Source organism: Megalobrama amblycephala, linkage group LG1 (assembly GCF_018812025.1).
Source record: "Megalobrama amblycephala isolate DHTTF-2021 linkage group LG1, ASM1881202v1, whole genome shotgun sequence".
Lineage (NCBI taxonomy): Eukaryota > Metazoa > Chordata > Actinopteri > Cypriniformes > Xenocyprididae > Megalobrama > Megalobrama amblycephala.
The window spans coordinates 22,839,365-22,856,415 of NC_063044.1; the positions used below are offsets into that span (position 1 = coordinate 22,839,365).

General features: G+C 37.0%; 1 protein-coding gene across 1 annotated transcript in view; it reads left to right on the plus strand.

Annotated features, from left to right (window-relative positions):
* Window positions 1–6,930: 6,930 nt before the first annotated feature.
* Window positions 6,931–17,051, plus strand: part of LOC125244129 (gastrula zinc finger protein XlCGF57.1-like) — a 39,470-nt gene continuing 29,349 nt past the window's right edge. Inside the window, exons 1-2 of the mRNA XM_048154112.1 lie at window positions 6,931–7,346; window positions 13,055–14,380. Coding sequence (XP_048010069.1) covers window positions 7,226–7,346; window positions 13,055–14,380 — 1,447 coding nt within the window. The 5' untranslated portion in view covers window positions 6,931–7,225. The remainder of the gene's footprint in view (window positions 7,347–13,054; window positions 14,381–17,051) is intronic.

Sequence of the window (17,051 nt, forward strand, 5' to 3'; positions counted from 1 at the left end):
ACTCCAAAAATAGATCAACCCAAAATCCATGTTTAAAGTGGAAATGAAACGCATAGTAATGCTCAAATACATTAGAAAACCTAGAAAACTTGTTGTTTGTTTTATGGAGAGCTTGGTTAATAAGGCCAATAAGAGACTATTAACTACATCTCTTCAGTGAACTACAGTGACATTTTAGTGAAGCAGAAATTTGGATGTGATAACACTAGGAGAATCACTCCAGAGATGAGAAACAAGACCCAGTCCAATATGACCTTCATTTACAAGCAGCTGCAAATTCATACTGTATGAGAGCAGAAATAATACAGATTATTATTAAAAACAGTCTAAAACTAACTGGAACATGCCATCATACATCAATAAAATGATGATTAAGAACAAGAGTTCAAACTAATCAATAAATAGGAGGATAAAACCAAAACATACATTCACAAAGTCATTTTCATAAATATCTAAAGTGAGGTTAATTTCCAGGTTAAGGCTTCTAAAACAAGAGATAAAACGGCAAATCCTCCCATGTGGCAATATCCCAATGGTTCCCAGTCTTCTGGATTTGAATTAGTTACACAGCTTTAATGCTCATGTGCTGATTATGACCCACAATAACAGTAAAATAACAGTCTCGCCTGTATAATTATTAAACTACTGTGGGGAGAAAAACAAACTCGCTCCTCTATTTCATGGGACAGACGCAGAGACACTAAACTGGCTCTCAGCATGAGCTGAAATGTTCCCAAACATTGGGACAGTGAGTTAATGTTAGCAGTTCAACTGGGTGGAGAAAATCAACAGATTTAGACTCTCAAAAATTCGTCTGCTGCTGAACAATAATACTTCACTGATGCTACGACATATATATCAGTATGTCATGCAGAAAGTCCAAATCAAATCATTGAATGATGATCAACAGGTTACAGATGTAAACTCACAGTTAGCAGACATAACGGCTGACTAGCCTCTTCCATTAGTTAGTAAAGTAATGAAAATTTATGAGGAAATTTACTACTTAAAACTTAAATATGAAATAATTAACTAGATTTTATTTACATTTATAACAAAATAGGTTGGTAATTTTATTTGTTGTATTTTCCATTGCTGCTTACACAGTTAAAGGTCCCGTTCTTCGTGATCCCATGTTTCAAACTTTAGTTAGTGTGTAATGTTGTTGTTAGAGTATAAATAAAATCTGTAAAATTTTAAAGCTCAAAGTTCAATGCCAAGCGAGATATTTTATTTAACAGAAGTCGCCTACATCGAACGGCCAGTTTGGACTACATCCCTCTACTTCCTTCTTTAATGACGTCACTAAAACAGTTTTTTGACTAACTTCCGCCCACAGGAATACACAAAAAGGGGGCGTGGTCTTGTTGCGCTCCCACGGAGAAGAGCAAGAGTTGCGTTTGTAGAGTGTGTTTGTCGCCATGTCGTCGAAACGCTGTTATTTTCATCCCGCAGTCCAATCACCTTTGTTTGGCCTTCCCAGGGACACTGTACTTAGAGCTCAATGGTTACAATTTATGTTTAACTCGGTTCCCGAAAATTTTAATTGTGGTATCCTTACTGCAATAGTTAATGTTGGACTGCAGTGCACATAATGGCCACAAGAGGGGACTATGTTTATGTATATGGCTATTTTCCGTATGAGGTATTCTTCTGAGTGAGTGCTAACGTTGTACATTTTCTGTCGCTGCTTGTGGTGATTAAAGAGTTCAGTCTCTCGGGAATTATTGTCTTTTGTGTTCATTCGGCACGACACCACAATAATCCACATGTAAAACTATGTGCAGCACACGTTATGGTAAGAGGCGTGACCTTTCCGGGCAAGGTGCGCTCTCTCTATGGCTGCGTTCCAGTTCGGTTTTAGACACGCACTCGCGAACTTCCCTAAACACTTCCCCTCGGGGGAATCCCTGCCGCCATTTTGAAGTGCGTTCCACTTCGTGAAGTGGACAAGGGAAGTTTATATGGACAGACCCTCGCTCCCTCGATTTTGACAGAGGGAGCGAGTCTACTTCATATGTACACTTCAGGCAGCTCCATAACCCACAATGCAACACGATTGTGACGTCACCGCATATCGCGTTTAATTTACCCCACCACAAACAACTCTATGATATATTAATTATTTTTTAAACATTTAAAACACACATATATACATATAGAATGCTGTATTAAACAATTTTGTAAGGGGAAAAAATAAATAATAAATCAGCTCCATTGCGGATTCCAAGTGATCAAGGGCTTAGGACGTTCCAATTGAGCCCATACAAAGGTTCCGCCAGAAGTGGACACTCGTGCAACGTAAGCAATGACGTACATCCGAGTCAACGAGACCGAGTGAAGTTAGCGAGGGAAGGGCATTTAAAAACCGAACTGGAACGCAGCCTATGGCTCTGGGTACGCTAAGCTGCTGTCGAATCACAACACAGGATCCGCTGGCACAATCAGAACTCGTTACGTATTTCTGAAGGAGGGACTTCATAGAACAAGGAAGTCATCAGCCCGTTTTTATGACAGTGGAAACAGCGGTATACAGATAAGTAAATTATGTGAAAAATACTGTGTTTTTTTACACGCGAAACATGAACACATGTTATATTGCACACTATAAACACAATCAAAGCTTCAAAAAACCACGAAAAACGGGACCTTTAACAGATACAGGCTGAGTCAATGAACAGTAATTTTTAAATTTATTTTAAAAGCTTAGTCTAAAATAGCAACACAAATGAGGATTTATAGAGTGTAAACACAATACTAATTTACACACTCTTCTTAAATCTCCTTATGTTTATGTCAGTTCATAATTCATAGTCATTGGTAGAGCACTTCACAAACAATGTGTTTTCTTATATGTATTTACAAAGGCTACGCTAGTATTTTATTCAGTTATGTTTTTTTATTCTTCTGAAAACAAGCCATTGCGTCTGTATTCATTTTAATTGACACTTTTCAAATTCTCAGTAAATGAACACACCTATGAAATATAGATATTTGGTGATTATTTATTTTTTCTTCCTTTTTGATTTTCTCTAAACAACAAACTTGATAACCACATAAAAGCACATGAGAGAACCTAAAGTCTCTTTTAAGAGCATTGCTTCTCTCATTTTTATACTGATTCTTGAAAGATACATTTTTACATATTTTATACCTATGTTTAGACTCAAATGAACTTGTCCACATTTTTTATATTGGTAAAACACACCAACTTTAAATGTTTTAATTTGGACACATTAATAAACTCTACTTTATGAAGTCATACAACCTTTTTAATTAACGTGTGTTTGTATAATATTTGTCACTGTTTTAATTTTAATAAAAAATAGATTTCTATTCACTTCTGTGATTGTAGACAATGCAGCGTGTGAACAGGACTTTTATTTTGGAGTGACGACATGACGTCACAAGACTGCGCCGAACTCATGCATCTGTTGTGATTCTGCTGAGGAAAGGTTTGTTTTAAGAATTTAAGCTGTTTTAATCGATAGAAACAGTTCAATGATTTATAGTTGTTGTTGTTTTTATTTTTACAATCGATGTGAAATTAGTTTAGAATATAACATTGTGATTCTTTATCTAAGTGTAATGAAGGATATTTGTGTGAGTAAAACTCATCCAATGATGAGAAACAGTAAATCTGCGTCTCATTTCTCTCTCTCTCTCTCTCTATATATATATATATATATATATATATATATATATATATATATATATATATATCATAAATCAGTTTATCATGAACACGAGTTCAGTATCTGGAGAGTAATGATGGAGAAACTGAACTTTTCAACTCCGAGTCAATTGAACCAAACACTTTGAGCAGCACCAGTGTTGCCAAGTCCGCTTATTATAAGCGACTTTGGGCTTGTTTTTCTGTAAAGTCGCTTACAAATATTGGTAGTCGCGGGTCGCGTTTTTTTGGGCTTGTTTCTAAAGTGTAGTTGCTTATTTTGGGCTTGATCCCAGCTCCATAATAAGTTGTCAAGCAGATATTTTCTATATGTTGTTTAAATGTAGGAGTTTGTCTAGCCTGTTCTCTCTGTCCTCCCCTTTCCCCATACACACAGGAGAGTTTTTCCCCACCCACATCCTGCTTCTAATTGGCCCTTCGCAAAGACCCGCCCCCTTAGTTACTGTTGCTTTGTCCGACAAGCCGTGGCGCTGTCACGTCACACGCAGTGAAAAATACATCGTGGAGCAAAGAGGATACTGGCAACACGTCGACAGACAAGACAGAGCAGGTTACTTACGATATTAAACAAAGTTCCAGCTTTCAAACTGTGTAGTTATTAAAGAAATTCAAACAATAAAATCCGTTTTGTGGCTCTTTAATGTGTCGTGACCATGGTCGTGACGGATTGCTAGCGCCTCTGCTCAAGAGGCTCGTAAACCGATCATCTCTTCCTACTAGTCCATTTATAGCGTCAAATAATGAGTGAACATGAGAATTGAATGTTCTTTCAAACGCGGAAAGACGTCAATATACACATTTTTTCAAGTTTAACTACACCGAGGTTAATCTTTTTGCTCAGGGGGGAGAAAAATAAAACTGTAACGTTACCATGTGTGCAGTTTTGTAAAACTGCGCACAGTTTACCAATCTGTCTACATGGATGTAAATTGACAATCTGTACCCACAGTTTAAAATCCGTCCTCACGGATTGTAAAAACGTGCACACAGTTTATTTATTTTTCCTCTTACCGGAACCTGGGGGTGGGGGGGCTCCGTAGAAAAAGTCGCTTGTTTTGGGCTTGTTTTCACAGGCCTGGTTGCTTATTTGTCTCGCGAGATCTGGCAACACTGAGCAGCACGTGTCGTGATTCACTGAATCATTTCTCAAACAGAACAACAAAACCACGTGTGATGAGAACTTTTACAAACTGCTCATGTTTTCATCAGTGTAATCATTAAAATAAGCTGTATTTTTTTAAATACCAAGGGGCGGTTTCCTGGACAGGGTTTAATTTATGCCAGGATAGGCCTTAATCTAGAATAGTTAATCGTGGTTTAAAAAATGGCTTTCTGAAACACAGATTAAGTACAGATTATTAAAACCTGGACTATGGAGTCCTGAATTAAAATAAACCAGATTAATTTAAAACCAACTGTGCTAATCTGAATAGAGTGCCTCAGGGATGACGCGTTTTTGTAGGCAAAATCCGGAAGCGAGTTAGCATTTTAGGACTTCCGGTTCCAACGCCGTAAAGTCAATGGGTTTTTTGAATGGGTTTTTGCTAAATCGCCTGAAATAAGGTCTGTGGTTAACAAAGCCTCTACATACTTTCACGTTTTGATCTATGACATAAAACACACCAGTTATAACCCACTTGTGATTTTTTTAAAACTTTTACTGTGTCTTAAAATCGGGGGTTGCTAACAAATTGCTAATAGGGACTACTTCCTTTGGCGGGGACTTTAGACGTCATCTTTAAAAACGGGACATTTGGACAGCATTTCTCATGAAAAAGTGGATAAGTATTCATAACAGAACAGATCATAATCAGCGAGCATGTTTTTAAATAGAGTTGTTTTCTAAATAAAGTTTGAGGACGCTTGGTGGTGACGACGTTGATCCGCGACCATGGTTTGCTGTAGTCCGTTTATAGCCTACTGTTAGCCTTTTATATCTGACGACTTTATTTAGGCTTCAAAATCTATAAATGTTGTGTTAACTTGTAAAGATTATCTTGATAGACAAAACGTGTAAGTGTCATAACCCTTTGTTAAACACAGAGCTTATTTTCCAAAAGTCTATGGGAAAAATGAATAGGCTTTCAACCGAGGGAACCCGTGCGCCGCTAACTTCCGGGTTGGCCTACAAAAACACGTCATCCCTGGGGCGCTCTATTAGCATGAGAGAGGTTGCCTGTAAAACATGGAATGAACCAAGAAAAGCTTAATATTGCATGGAACTGAGAAACAAATCCAAGAAAAACAATGGCAGCAGAAAAAGACTGCAATCAAAAAAACTTAACTAAACAAGAGACAGTTCTTTTAAAGCAAGCAAAATACATTTGGAAGCAAGCTGTGGAAAAAGAGAAATGCCTGGAAATCTGTTTGTAATGAACTCTATTTAAATAGATTAATTCTGTATATATAATAATCAATTATTAATGCTTTTGTTTTGTCTTTACATTGCAACAAACTAAATGTAACTATTTACACATGTGATAATCATGTTGGCAGTCTAGAATTAATACTGGTTTCATCCAAAGCACCATCATAGTGATTGATTGATTATTTATTTATTTATATTATATATATATATATATATATATATATATATATATATATATATATATATATATATATATATATATAAAAATATATATATATATATATATATAATATATATATATATATATATATATATATATATATATATATATATATATATATATATATAATATATATATATATATATATGTATAAAAAAGGCAATTCTTGTTAGCAGGTCCTCAACCCAAACACAAGCTCTACACTTCACCACAACGGTAATCTCCAAAAAACACTAACATAACAAAAACTTTTACATAATAGAACAATAAACAGTAAGAAGTCTCTCCATATTCTCATCTTTCTAAAAAATATATAAAATAACACTTTTTCAACATTTACTCTCTCAATTCAGCCTGCTGCAAAGCATGATGGGAAGTGAAAGTCCTGTTTGATTGGGTTACTTGCCTGAAACATGTTATTTCAAAATGAAAACATCAAGTGAGTTCTAGTAACCATTTCAAGTCAATTTAACATGAAGAAATCACATTTGAACCAGAAACAATGCTGTTAAATCAAAAAAAAATAAAAAAAAAAAAAAAATATATATATATATATATATATATAAAGTAATACATACGTCTTCTTTGAAACACAACGTTAATCTGAAGTTAAACCTCCTCCTGGTAGGTTTAATTTAAACCTCAATTTAGTCCTGGAGCAGCTCTAGTCTTCCTCCAGGAAATCAGTTTACTAAACTCTGGACTATAGTAAGTTTAGGACTATTTTACACCATGACAGAGAAAGCAGATTTCTGTTAATCTGGTTTAAAGGGCCATTTTATTCTAGGACTAGGCCTAATCTCTGTCCGGGAAACCGCCCCCAAATGTAGATCATAAATGTCTAAATATTAAGTTTTTATTAATTTGCAGCATTAGTTTTGAGTTGTTGTTTTAACCAGGTCACTGAGGACCATTAACTCTGTTAATTATTCTCTTCTTAAAGATGGCGTTAATTAAAGAGGAGACTGAAGACTTAAAGATTGAGTTTATTAAAGAGGAGACTGAAGATATAAAGATTGAAGAAACATTCAGAGTGAAACATGAAGAAACTGAGGAACACACAGGTTGGTTTTATTCTCACAGCTGAACTCAGTCATTTGATCCTTATTCAAATGTCCAGCTCTACAGAAATAGAGACTATACAGAAGTATAATCTTACAGAAAATATTACAGAAGTAGCCAAAACAAAACAATTATTTTCTGCAACATTAAACCCAATATCTTCTTCTGAATAGAGAACAATGGAAAAGTAAGATTTTTCTGTTCATGCTCAAAAGTGCTGTACTAACATTTTAACATACCTGAACATGAATAGCAGTAATTGAACAATAAATCAAGCAATAAATAAGTCCTGATTGAAACATTTTACATCAATAACCATTTCATGTGTGTGTGTCATATTGAGGAAAGTCAGCAGGGGAAGTGTGAAAAACAGTTTGAAGTAGAACCGAGTGAACTGATAATATTTGATGAAACCAGTGAACAATATTTACCTAAAATTACATATTGTGATTATCGTGACAAAATTATCATTAATTGTCATTATCAAATGTCTATAATTGCTATTTTTGCATTTGGTGTTAATGCTCCATGTGTGTTTTGCTCCTCATTTTGCCTCTGTTGTGCTTGGCTCTGTTAACTGCTGCTTGGAAATATACTTATTTTTTGTTATTATTATTAAAGGTGCCGTAGAACGTCTTTTTAAAAGATGTCATATAAGTCTAAGGTGTCTCCTGAATGTGTCTGTTAAGTTTCAGCTCAAAATACCCCATAGATTTTTTTTTTATTCATTTTTTTAAATTGCCTATTTTGGGGCATCATTAAATATGCGCCGATCAGGCTGTGGCCCCTTTAAATCTCGCACTCTCCGCACCCGGAGCTCGCGCTTGCCTTAAACAGTGCATAAACAAAGTTCACACAGCTAATATGACCCTCAAAATGGATCTTTAGTGTTCGTCATGCAGCATGTCTAATCGCGTAAGTATGGTATTTATTTGGATGTTTACATTTGATTCTGAATGAGTTTGATGGTGCTCCATGGCTAAAGCTAACATTACACATTGTTGGAGAGATTTATAAAGAAAGAAGTTGTTTATGCATTATACAGACTGCAAGTGTTTTAAAAATGAAAATAGCGACGGCTCTTGTCTCTGTGAATACAGTAAGAAACGATGGTAACTTTAACCACATTTTACAGTACATTAGCAACATGCTAACGAAACATTTAGAAAGACAATTTACAAATATCACTAAAAATATCATGTTATCATGGATCATGTCAGTTATTATTGCTCCATCTGCCATTTTTCGCTATTGTCCTTGCTTGCTTACCTAGTCTGATGATTCAGCTGTGCACAGATCCAGACGTTAATACTGGCTGCCCTTGTGTAATGCCTTGAACATGGGCTGGCATATGCAAATATTGGGGGCATACATATTAATGATCCCGATTGCGTCACAGTCTGTGTTATGTTGAGATTCGCCTGTTCTTTGGAGGTCTTTTAAACAAATGAGATTTATATAAGAAGGAGGAAACAATGGTGTTTGAGACTCACTGTATGTCATTTCCATGTACTGAACTCTTGTTATTCAACTATGCCAAGATAAATTCAATTTTTAATTCTAGGGCACCTTTAAATCAAGCTACTTATTCAGTGACCCGGTCAGGCAAGTACAATTCTTTTACCTGCTCAAAAATTCACTTGTCCCATACAAGAGGACTTTTAGTAACAGGTGGATTTTTATACTGAGATTAGCTCATATGTGATCCTCCAGGTCATGTCTACTCTCCACCGCTGGACAAATTTCTTCTGCTTCACTTCAGACACATTTGCAAACTAGAATTGACAAAAGTACACACTTTGGTACCATGTCGGTGCTGAAATCTGACATTTTGAGCACTGTTGAGCAGATTCATAAACACCTCTGATTGGCCATTGTTGTTCATTGGATATGCCTGTGATTGGCTACAGTGATCAACGCATGGCAGTGATTGATGCACATGCATTTATTTTGTCCATCAAAGGTGTACTTTAACTTTAATTGAGCGTTAGCGTCTATCAAAAATATACCCAACGCTGAAACAATCGCGGCACTGCTGCTCCTGTTCTTGCTACGTGCTGCCGTGCAGTCTTTGCATGAGGTGTGAATGTGACACTGTCAGTCCAAATCCGATTATTTGTGTATCCGATTGGAATCTGATCTAAAGTTATTGATGTCCAAACTGTGTATCGCAGCTGTTCAGATCCGATGTGTGTGTTCATGCCACTCTTTCATTTTCTGGAACATCTGCATTGGTTTCTATGGCAATGACATTGCATTGGTAGGCATAAGCCAAAAACAGCAACAAGAAGGATTTGCAATACAGATGTTGTCTTATTTACAACATGACATTGTACAGCCGCTACACGCTGGATTCCTGCATCTTCGTAGGTAGCGGCAGAACCGTAGGAAGCTGGTATTACAGTATTTTATGGAACATAAGTTGCATCTGACTACAAGTCAGCTCCATAGTAGATTCCCAGCAATCAACAGCTTAGAGAGTTACATTTAAAGTAGCTAGACAGATTCTGCCAGTATTGGGCACTCGTTCAGTGTAAACAGTGATAGACATCCGAGTCCACAAGATGGAGGGAAGCTAGCGAGGGAAGGACATACACATCTGAACTTGAACGCAGCCATTTCCGATCTTGAGTCTCTAATAATGGGCTGATGAGTTGAACCTAGAGCAGAAATGCCCAATCCTGTTCCTGGAGATCTACATACATGCAGAGTAGGGCTGGGCGATATATCGCATGTGACTGTCACGCGCATTTCGTCAGTAAAGCCGGTTCCCTGATTACCGCTAAATCGCCATCACCTGCTTTCAAATGAAGCGGCATTTAATAGACAGAGCCGAAGATCACTGACAAGCCACGCAATATCGCGTTCATATCACAGATGAATCGCCTAATGAACGCGATATTGCGTAGCTTGTCAGTGAACTACGGCTTTACTGACGAAATGCGCGTGACAATCGCATGCGATATATCGGCCAGCCCTAATGCAGAGTTCAGATCCAACCCTGATCGAACACACCTGCCTGAAATTATCAAGTGCCCCTGAGAATCTTAATTCCTGATTTATACTTGACGCGTCCACAAGTTCACTTGGGTGCACACAATAAAATGGTGAAGTGTGCTTTGAGTGCGCCTGAACCCATTTCACCTAGCGGTGTGCATGGGAAATTCTGTAACTCTTCACGTGAATAGGAGGTATGTATGTTTCAACACACTGGCACACAGTTTTTGAGTCTTAATTAGTTGCTTACATTTACAAAATGTGCCAACAAAACCAGACATTATCCCTTTTAATGAAAATAAAGGTCCAGCATAAACTTCTCGTCCGGTGGGGGAGATGCACGCAGTAATTCACTGCTTCAGGTGTGTTTAATCAGGATTGGAGCTGAACTCTGCAGGAAACCTTTCTCCAGGACCAGGACATCTAGAGTGTTTATTTCATTCCTATTCAACTGCGCTCTGTCTGTTTGACGTGCATGTGCTCACTTGCGTTTGTTCATTGAAGTTTAACGGAGCCCATTGTCAGAAAATACACACTTGCAGGATTTTCTAACATTTACAGGGAAGAGTATAACTGTAAAATGTAAGTTTTGTGCAGAGGAAAGCACATCTCATAAGCATTATTTTTTTTCCCTGTCAGTGTTCTTTTTAAGTTACAAGCCACCAGCAGGATTTTTGATGATTTTTCATAAAACTTCCAAGAATATTTTTTTTTATATGAATAGCTGAACATACAATGTCAAAATAAAGAACACGGCATCTGCTTTTAATAATAAAAACAAACATTTTATTCTAATTTCATGCAATCTTAAAGGCCTGTACACACTGGGACAAATATCATGTTTAACACCTTGTGACTAAACAAAGTGCGCCAATGTGAGTGTGCACACAGACGCGAAAAATGGCAGGTGTAAAAACGTCATTTTTAAAAAAAAATCCTTGGGTTTGTTTTTCTGGTTTGATGTGCCGTGTTAAAAACTGGCAGACCAATGAGATTGCTTTTGTTCACGGGCCTGGAGCTGCTGAAGTTACAGAAAAACACAACTTTGAAAATTGCTTGGGTATGAACACAAAAAACGTCTCAAAACGCTGGCGATAAACGTGTGCAATGTTCATCCTGGTGTGTACAGGCCATAACACTTTAATGTGGCTGTTTCATTTAAAAATAGCAACATTTTGAACAAAAATTTTGCCCCCCAAAAGCTTGCATGTTATACTTTTATGCGTTTGGGCCCAATTTGGACATTTTAACTTAAGAGTGTACTCACTTTTGTGGTCATCGGTTTAGACATTAATGGCTGTGTGTTGAGTTATTTTGAGGGGACAGAAAATTGACACTGTTCTACAAGCTGTACACTCACTACTTTACATTGTAGCAAAGTTTCATTTCTGCAGTGTTGTCACATGAAAATATTTACAAAAAATGTGAGGGGTGTACTCACTTCTGTGAGATACTGTATATTCTTACACCACTTCATGGGCTCAAAATTTCATTCAATAACGTTAAAAAGCTTTGACTTTTATGTTGAATAACAGGGATGCACAATACCCTTTTTAAGGATCGAGTACGAGCATGTGTATATATATATATATATATATATATATATATATATATATATATATATAATTTTATTTATTTATTTTTTTTCCTTGTACTCACCAATACAGCTACATTTATTAGGACAGTTTCTTTATTATAACTCTAATGAAAAAAGTAATAATTTTGTTGTGCTTGTCACAAACTTAAAGCACAAATTTCACTGTATCCAATTACCTTCAAAAGGCATAATTACCAAAGTCAAAATAAAAAAACAAACATCGTCTTTTTTTAAACTGCCTACATTTATATTCATTTAACATATTTTGTTGTTTTATTAACATTAATGACAGACAAAGATTTAATTAGGCTACTGTCATTTTAAGACAGAATCCATAGATGTAATATACTGACACCTGTCCTGTTTTCACCCACCTGTTTACGTCCACTTAAGCCATAACCGACTGTATTTACGTGAAATACTCAACATGATGGACATTTTGACAACTATAGACATTTTGTGCATTTGAACATTCAGGCGCAAGGAGAACTGATCACATGCTGTCTGAGAGAACTGGGATCGCGTGCAAGAAAGAGAGAGGGCGTTTCTGGTCTGTGTCATTCAGCGTGATTTGCATGCAGTTTGCAATGTGTGGGTTGTCATCATTAAATTTGAACAATTTCCACAGCCCTGAGGCTGATATTGCTTCTGCCACTGGTGTCTCTGTGCACAAAAAATTCTGTCAGTTACGCCACGTGAGGTATCGGTCTTTGATATCGGGGGTATTTTTACGAGTATGAGTACAAGTACATGAGCTTGGTATCGTGCATCCCTATTGATTAATGTTTTATGATTGTGTTAGTTTGCATCTACTTGATGAAAGCTTTTATCGCATGCCTCTGCTGGAGGGACACTATTCTACAAAGTTTAGCTCCATCCTTGATCCAAACACACCTGCAAAATTTAACCCAAACCCAAAATATAACCCTAAGTCTTCAGGACTGTTTGAAAATTACAGGCAGGTGTATTTGATTAGGGATAAAACTGTACTCTGCAAGAGTCCTCCAGAACCAAAGCTGCCCATCCATGATCCATAGGAGAGTTTATAGATCATACATGTTGCTGGTTTTGATGCTTTTAAATGTCTAAATTGTTTTATGTCTATTTTTGCCCTAGACCTAATGGCACTGAAAGAGGCAAGTAATGAACTTAGTGAAAGGGAAGAAGAGAAAGAACATTATGATAAACATCACGATTTCATGACTGGGGAAAGATCGACACAGGCTAAAAAGACTTTCTCACAAAAAAGAGCTCAAAAGACAGGAACTAAAAGTTATTTGACCTGCCAGCTGTGTGGAAAGAGTTTTGATCAACATAGAAACCTACAAGTCCACATGAAAACTCACACTGGAGAAAAGCCTTACATCTGCAAACAGTGTGGAAAGAGTTTCACACTTAAAGAAAACCTTAAAGTCCACATGAGAATTCATACTGGAGAAAAGCCTTATACCTGCCAAAAATGTGGACAGAGTTTCAGTCAAAATGGAAGCCTTAAAGACCACATGAGAATTCACACTGGAGAAAAGCCGTACACCTGCCAACAATGTGGACAGAGTTTCAGTAGAAAAGGAAGACTCACAGTCCACATGAGAATTCACACTGGAGAAAAGCCTTACACCTGCCAACAATGTGGACAGAGTTTCAGTCAAAATGGAAGCCTTATAGACCACATGAGAATTCACACTGGAGAAAAGCCGTACACCTGCCAACAATGTGGACAGAGTTTCCGTAGAAAAGGAAGACTCACAGTCCACATGAGAATTCACACTGGAGAAAAGCCTTACACCTGCCAACAATGTGGACAGAGTTTCAGTAGAACAGGAAGACTCGCAGTCCACATGAGAATTCACACTGGAGAAAAGCCTTACACCTGCCAACAATGTGGACAGAGTTTCAGTCAAAATGGAAGCCTTAAAGACCACATGAGAATTCACACTGGAGAAAAGCCGTACACCTGCCAACAATGTGGACAGAGTTTCAGTAGAAAAGGAAGACTCACAGTCCACATGAGAATTCATACTGGAGAAAAGCCTTACACCTGCAAACAGTGTGGAAAGAATTTCAGTGGAAAAGGACAATTTAAAGTCCACATGAGAATTCACACTGGAGAAAAGCCTTACACCTGCAAACAATGTGGAAAGAGTTTCACACATAAAAGAAGCCTTGAAGACCACATGAGAATTCACACTGGAGAAAAGCCTTATACCTGCCAACAGTGTGGAAAAAGTTTCAGTCGAAAAGAAATCCTTAAAGTCCACATGAGAATTCACACTAGAGAAAAGCCTTACACCTGCAAACAATGTGGAAAGAGTTTCACACATAAAAGAAGCCTTGAAGATCACATAAGAACTCACACTGGAGAAAAGCCTTACACCTGTCAACAGTGTGGAAAAAGTTTTGGTCGAAAAGGAAGCCTTAAAATCCACATGAGAACTCACACTAGAGAAAAGCCTTAGACCTGCTCTCTGTGCGGGAATGGCTTCACACGGGAACCAAGCTTTAGGGAACACATGAATGTTCACACGGGAGAGAAGCCATTCATATGTGGTCAGTGTGGAAAGAGTTTCAGATTTAAAGGTAAACTTAAGTGCCACATGAGGATTCACTCGAAAGAGAACTGTTTTAGAAGTCATCACTGTGGAAAGAGCAGAGGTGTAAAGAGTTCCTGAAAACCATTCTTGAATAAAAGTACAGATACCTGACAGCAAAAATGACTCCATTACAAGTTACAAGTCACCAATTATAATACAACATGAGTAAAGGTCTTAGAGTATCTGATTTTAACATTACTGAAGTATTTTACTCATGCTGAATGTAGGCTCAAAGATCTACTAGTCCTCAACACCTGAGAGAAATGCCAGTGAAAATAAGAAACAATTGATTTGATTGATGAGAAATCATGTTTATTTTCTAAAATAAAAAAACTGAAGACCTCAATATTGCAATAAATCAAGGTCAACACAATGGCCTCTCACAAGTCAACAAGACTCAGGTAAGGTCAAGTGTAAAAAAACACCATAAGTAAACCAATATCCTTCATAAAGGTCTTGTCAATATAGTTGATAAAATAATGTTAAGTAAAATTAAGTAGTCAAAGCACTGGATGTGCTGGTTTCAACCTCATCACCGCTGCAGTCATGACCTCATCTCATATATGAAACATCTGCAATTCAGCAACTACCTGCTCATTCACTCATACACCTACATTCATTTAAAGTAGCCTTGATTACAAGTTTGGGTGAGTAACGGCAAAATGCACAAGATATAGTATCTTCAATGCCTTTAGATCAGGGGTGGGAAATGTTGATCCTAAACTCTGCAGGATAATGGCCCTCCAGGATCAATGTTCCCCGCCCCTTCTTTAACCAATTGACGCATACGATCATACCGGTGTGATTTAGAACGTTCAGTGCATCACGTGATCAACTGCCCAATTCAAATGTGCTTGCATGGTTTGGCTTGTGCCGAGCCTTTTCATATATAAAAAATATGCAGTGTTTTTAACCAAATAAAGTTTATTCTAGGTTTCAGACATTTAAATACACATAAGTTCTAACAAAACAATATATTTAGAGTTTGTAAAATACACACTGATGTCTGTAGAAGTGGCAATAACAATCCTTTCCATTATAATTAGACGACGTTTTATTCATATCAGATACACATTGTGTAAGTAAAGTTTATTCTTTTATTCCTCAGTTCATCGGCTCACTCACTTTTATGTAGTTTGGGTGAAGTTGATGAATTCACTTGTTGTAAATCCAACAGCTCCAATTCTCTGTACTGCAAAACTAACATGGTGGCGCCCATCGTACATAGGCTACAGCTCAACTAACACGATCATTATAAAGGTTCCACATCCACTTACTCATATTTGACAATCGGAATATCAGATATTTCATGTTATAGCTAGCACATTTGTGAATATTTTGAATAAAAAAGGAAAAATTAAAAAAGCTGATCATCATACAGCGCTGCGGTGTGTGACGTGACGAGCAATGACGTGTCACCATGGAAACAATAAAGTGATGTGTTCTAAATAACAGTGGCCTTGAAAAACTCATGCTGGGGACTCAGCCAGAATATTTTAAAGTTACGTGTGAAAAAGGGTTAAAGCAGAAACAAACTGCTGCAGAAAAAGTTAGGTGCCATGCAAAATGTAATGTGTACTTGCATTATGCTAATTACTGTACATTTACTCAAATACACCACTAGGAAACCATCGGCACAATGCCCAAATAAAGTACCTCAAAACTGCAATCAATTGAAGTGTTTCTAGTATACTGTTGTAGCGTCTGGACCAATCAGACACACAATTATTCATTATATTTAATGAATTATCCAGATACTCACTCTATCAAAGTTCTGTGAACCCATCCCTTTAAAACTGCAACTAGCATCCCAAACGTAGCTAACACACAGGCAGAACTAGGTGTCCTGTTATAGGGCACAGGAAAACTGATAACTCTAACTAAGTCTAACTAAGGCAGTGTACACTGAAGTTTATATACATTTTCGGGGGCAGTGCTTAGGGATAGAGACAAAGCACCAGGGAGACGACCTTAAACAAAGCATGCAAATAAAGTATTCAGGTATAGGAACCTGTCCTAGTCTCTAGAGTGTTGCAAGTCCTAATACAATCAGCATACCTATTCAAAGAATGGGACAGGGGCTCCAAGAGCCATTAACGAGAAAAGGTAAGAGTAGTAATCTGACTCATTAGACATACAATGAAGAGAACAGGAACTAGCAGAAAACTCTTGCTGGAAACTTTGCTAAACAGAATCATTCATCTGATGTCGTCATCTTTACCGTAAAATGCTAAATACAATGTACTTCACCTTAGTATTTCATATGAGGTTATGTCAGGATGTAGGATCAGCAGATCTTAAACAGATTCTTAAATTTGTAATCCCACAGTATTCTACTATTTTGGTATTAATGTTCTAGAGTTGTTGCAAATTTATAGTTAACTGAAATCACATTGGTAGCATGTTTGGTATCTACGGACTCCAACTTTAGTTTCCTATTTGGTAATTTAGAAGGTTCTTTTCTCATTCATCCAATCCAGTGTCTTATGCTAATATCCTGCCAATGGCACAAAGACTCGTAA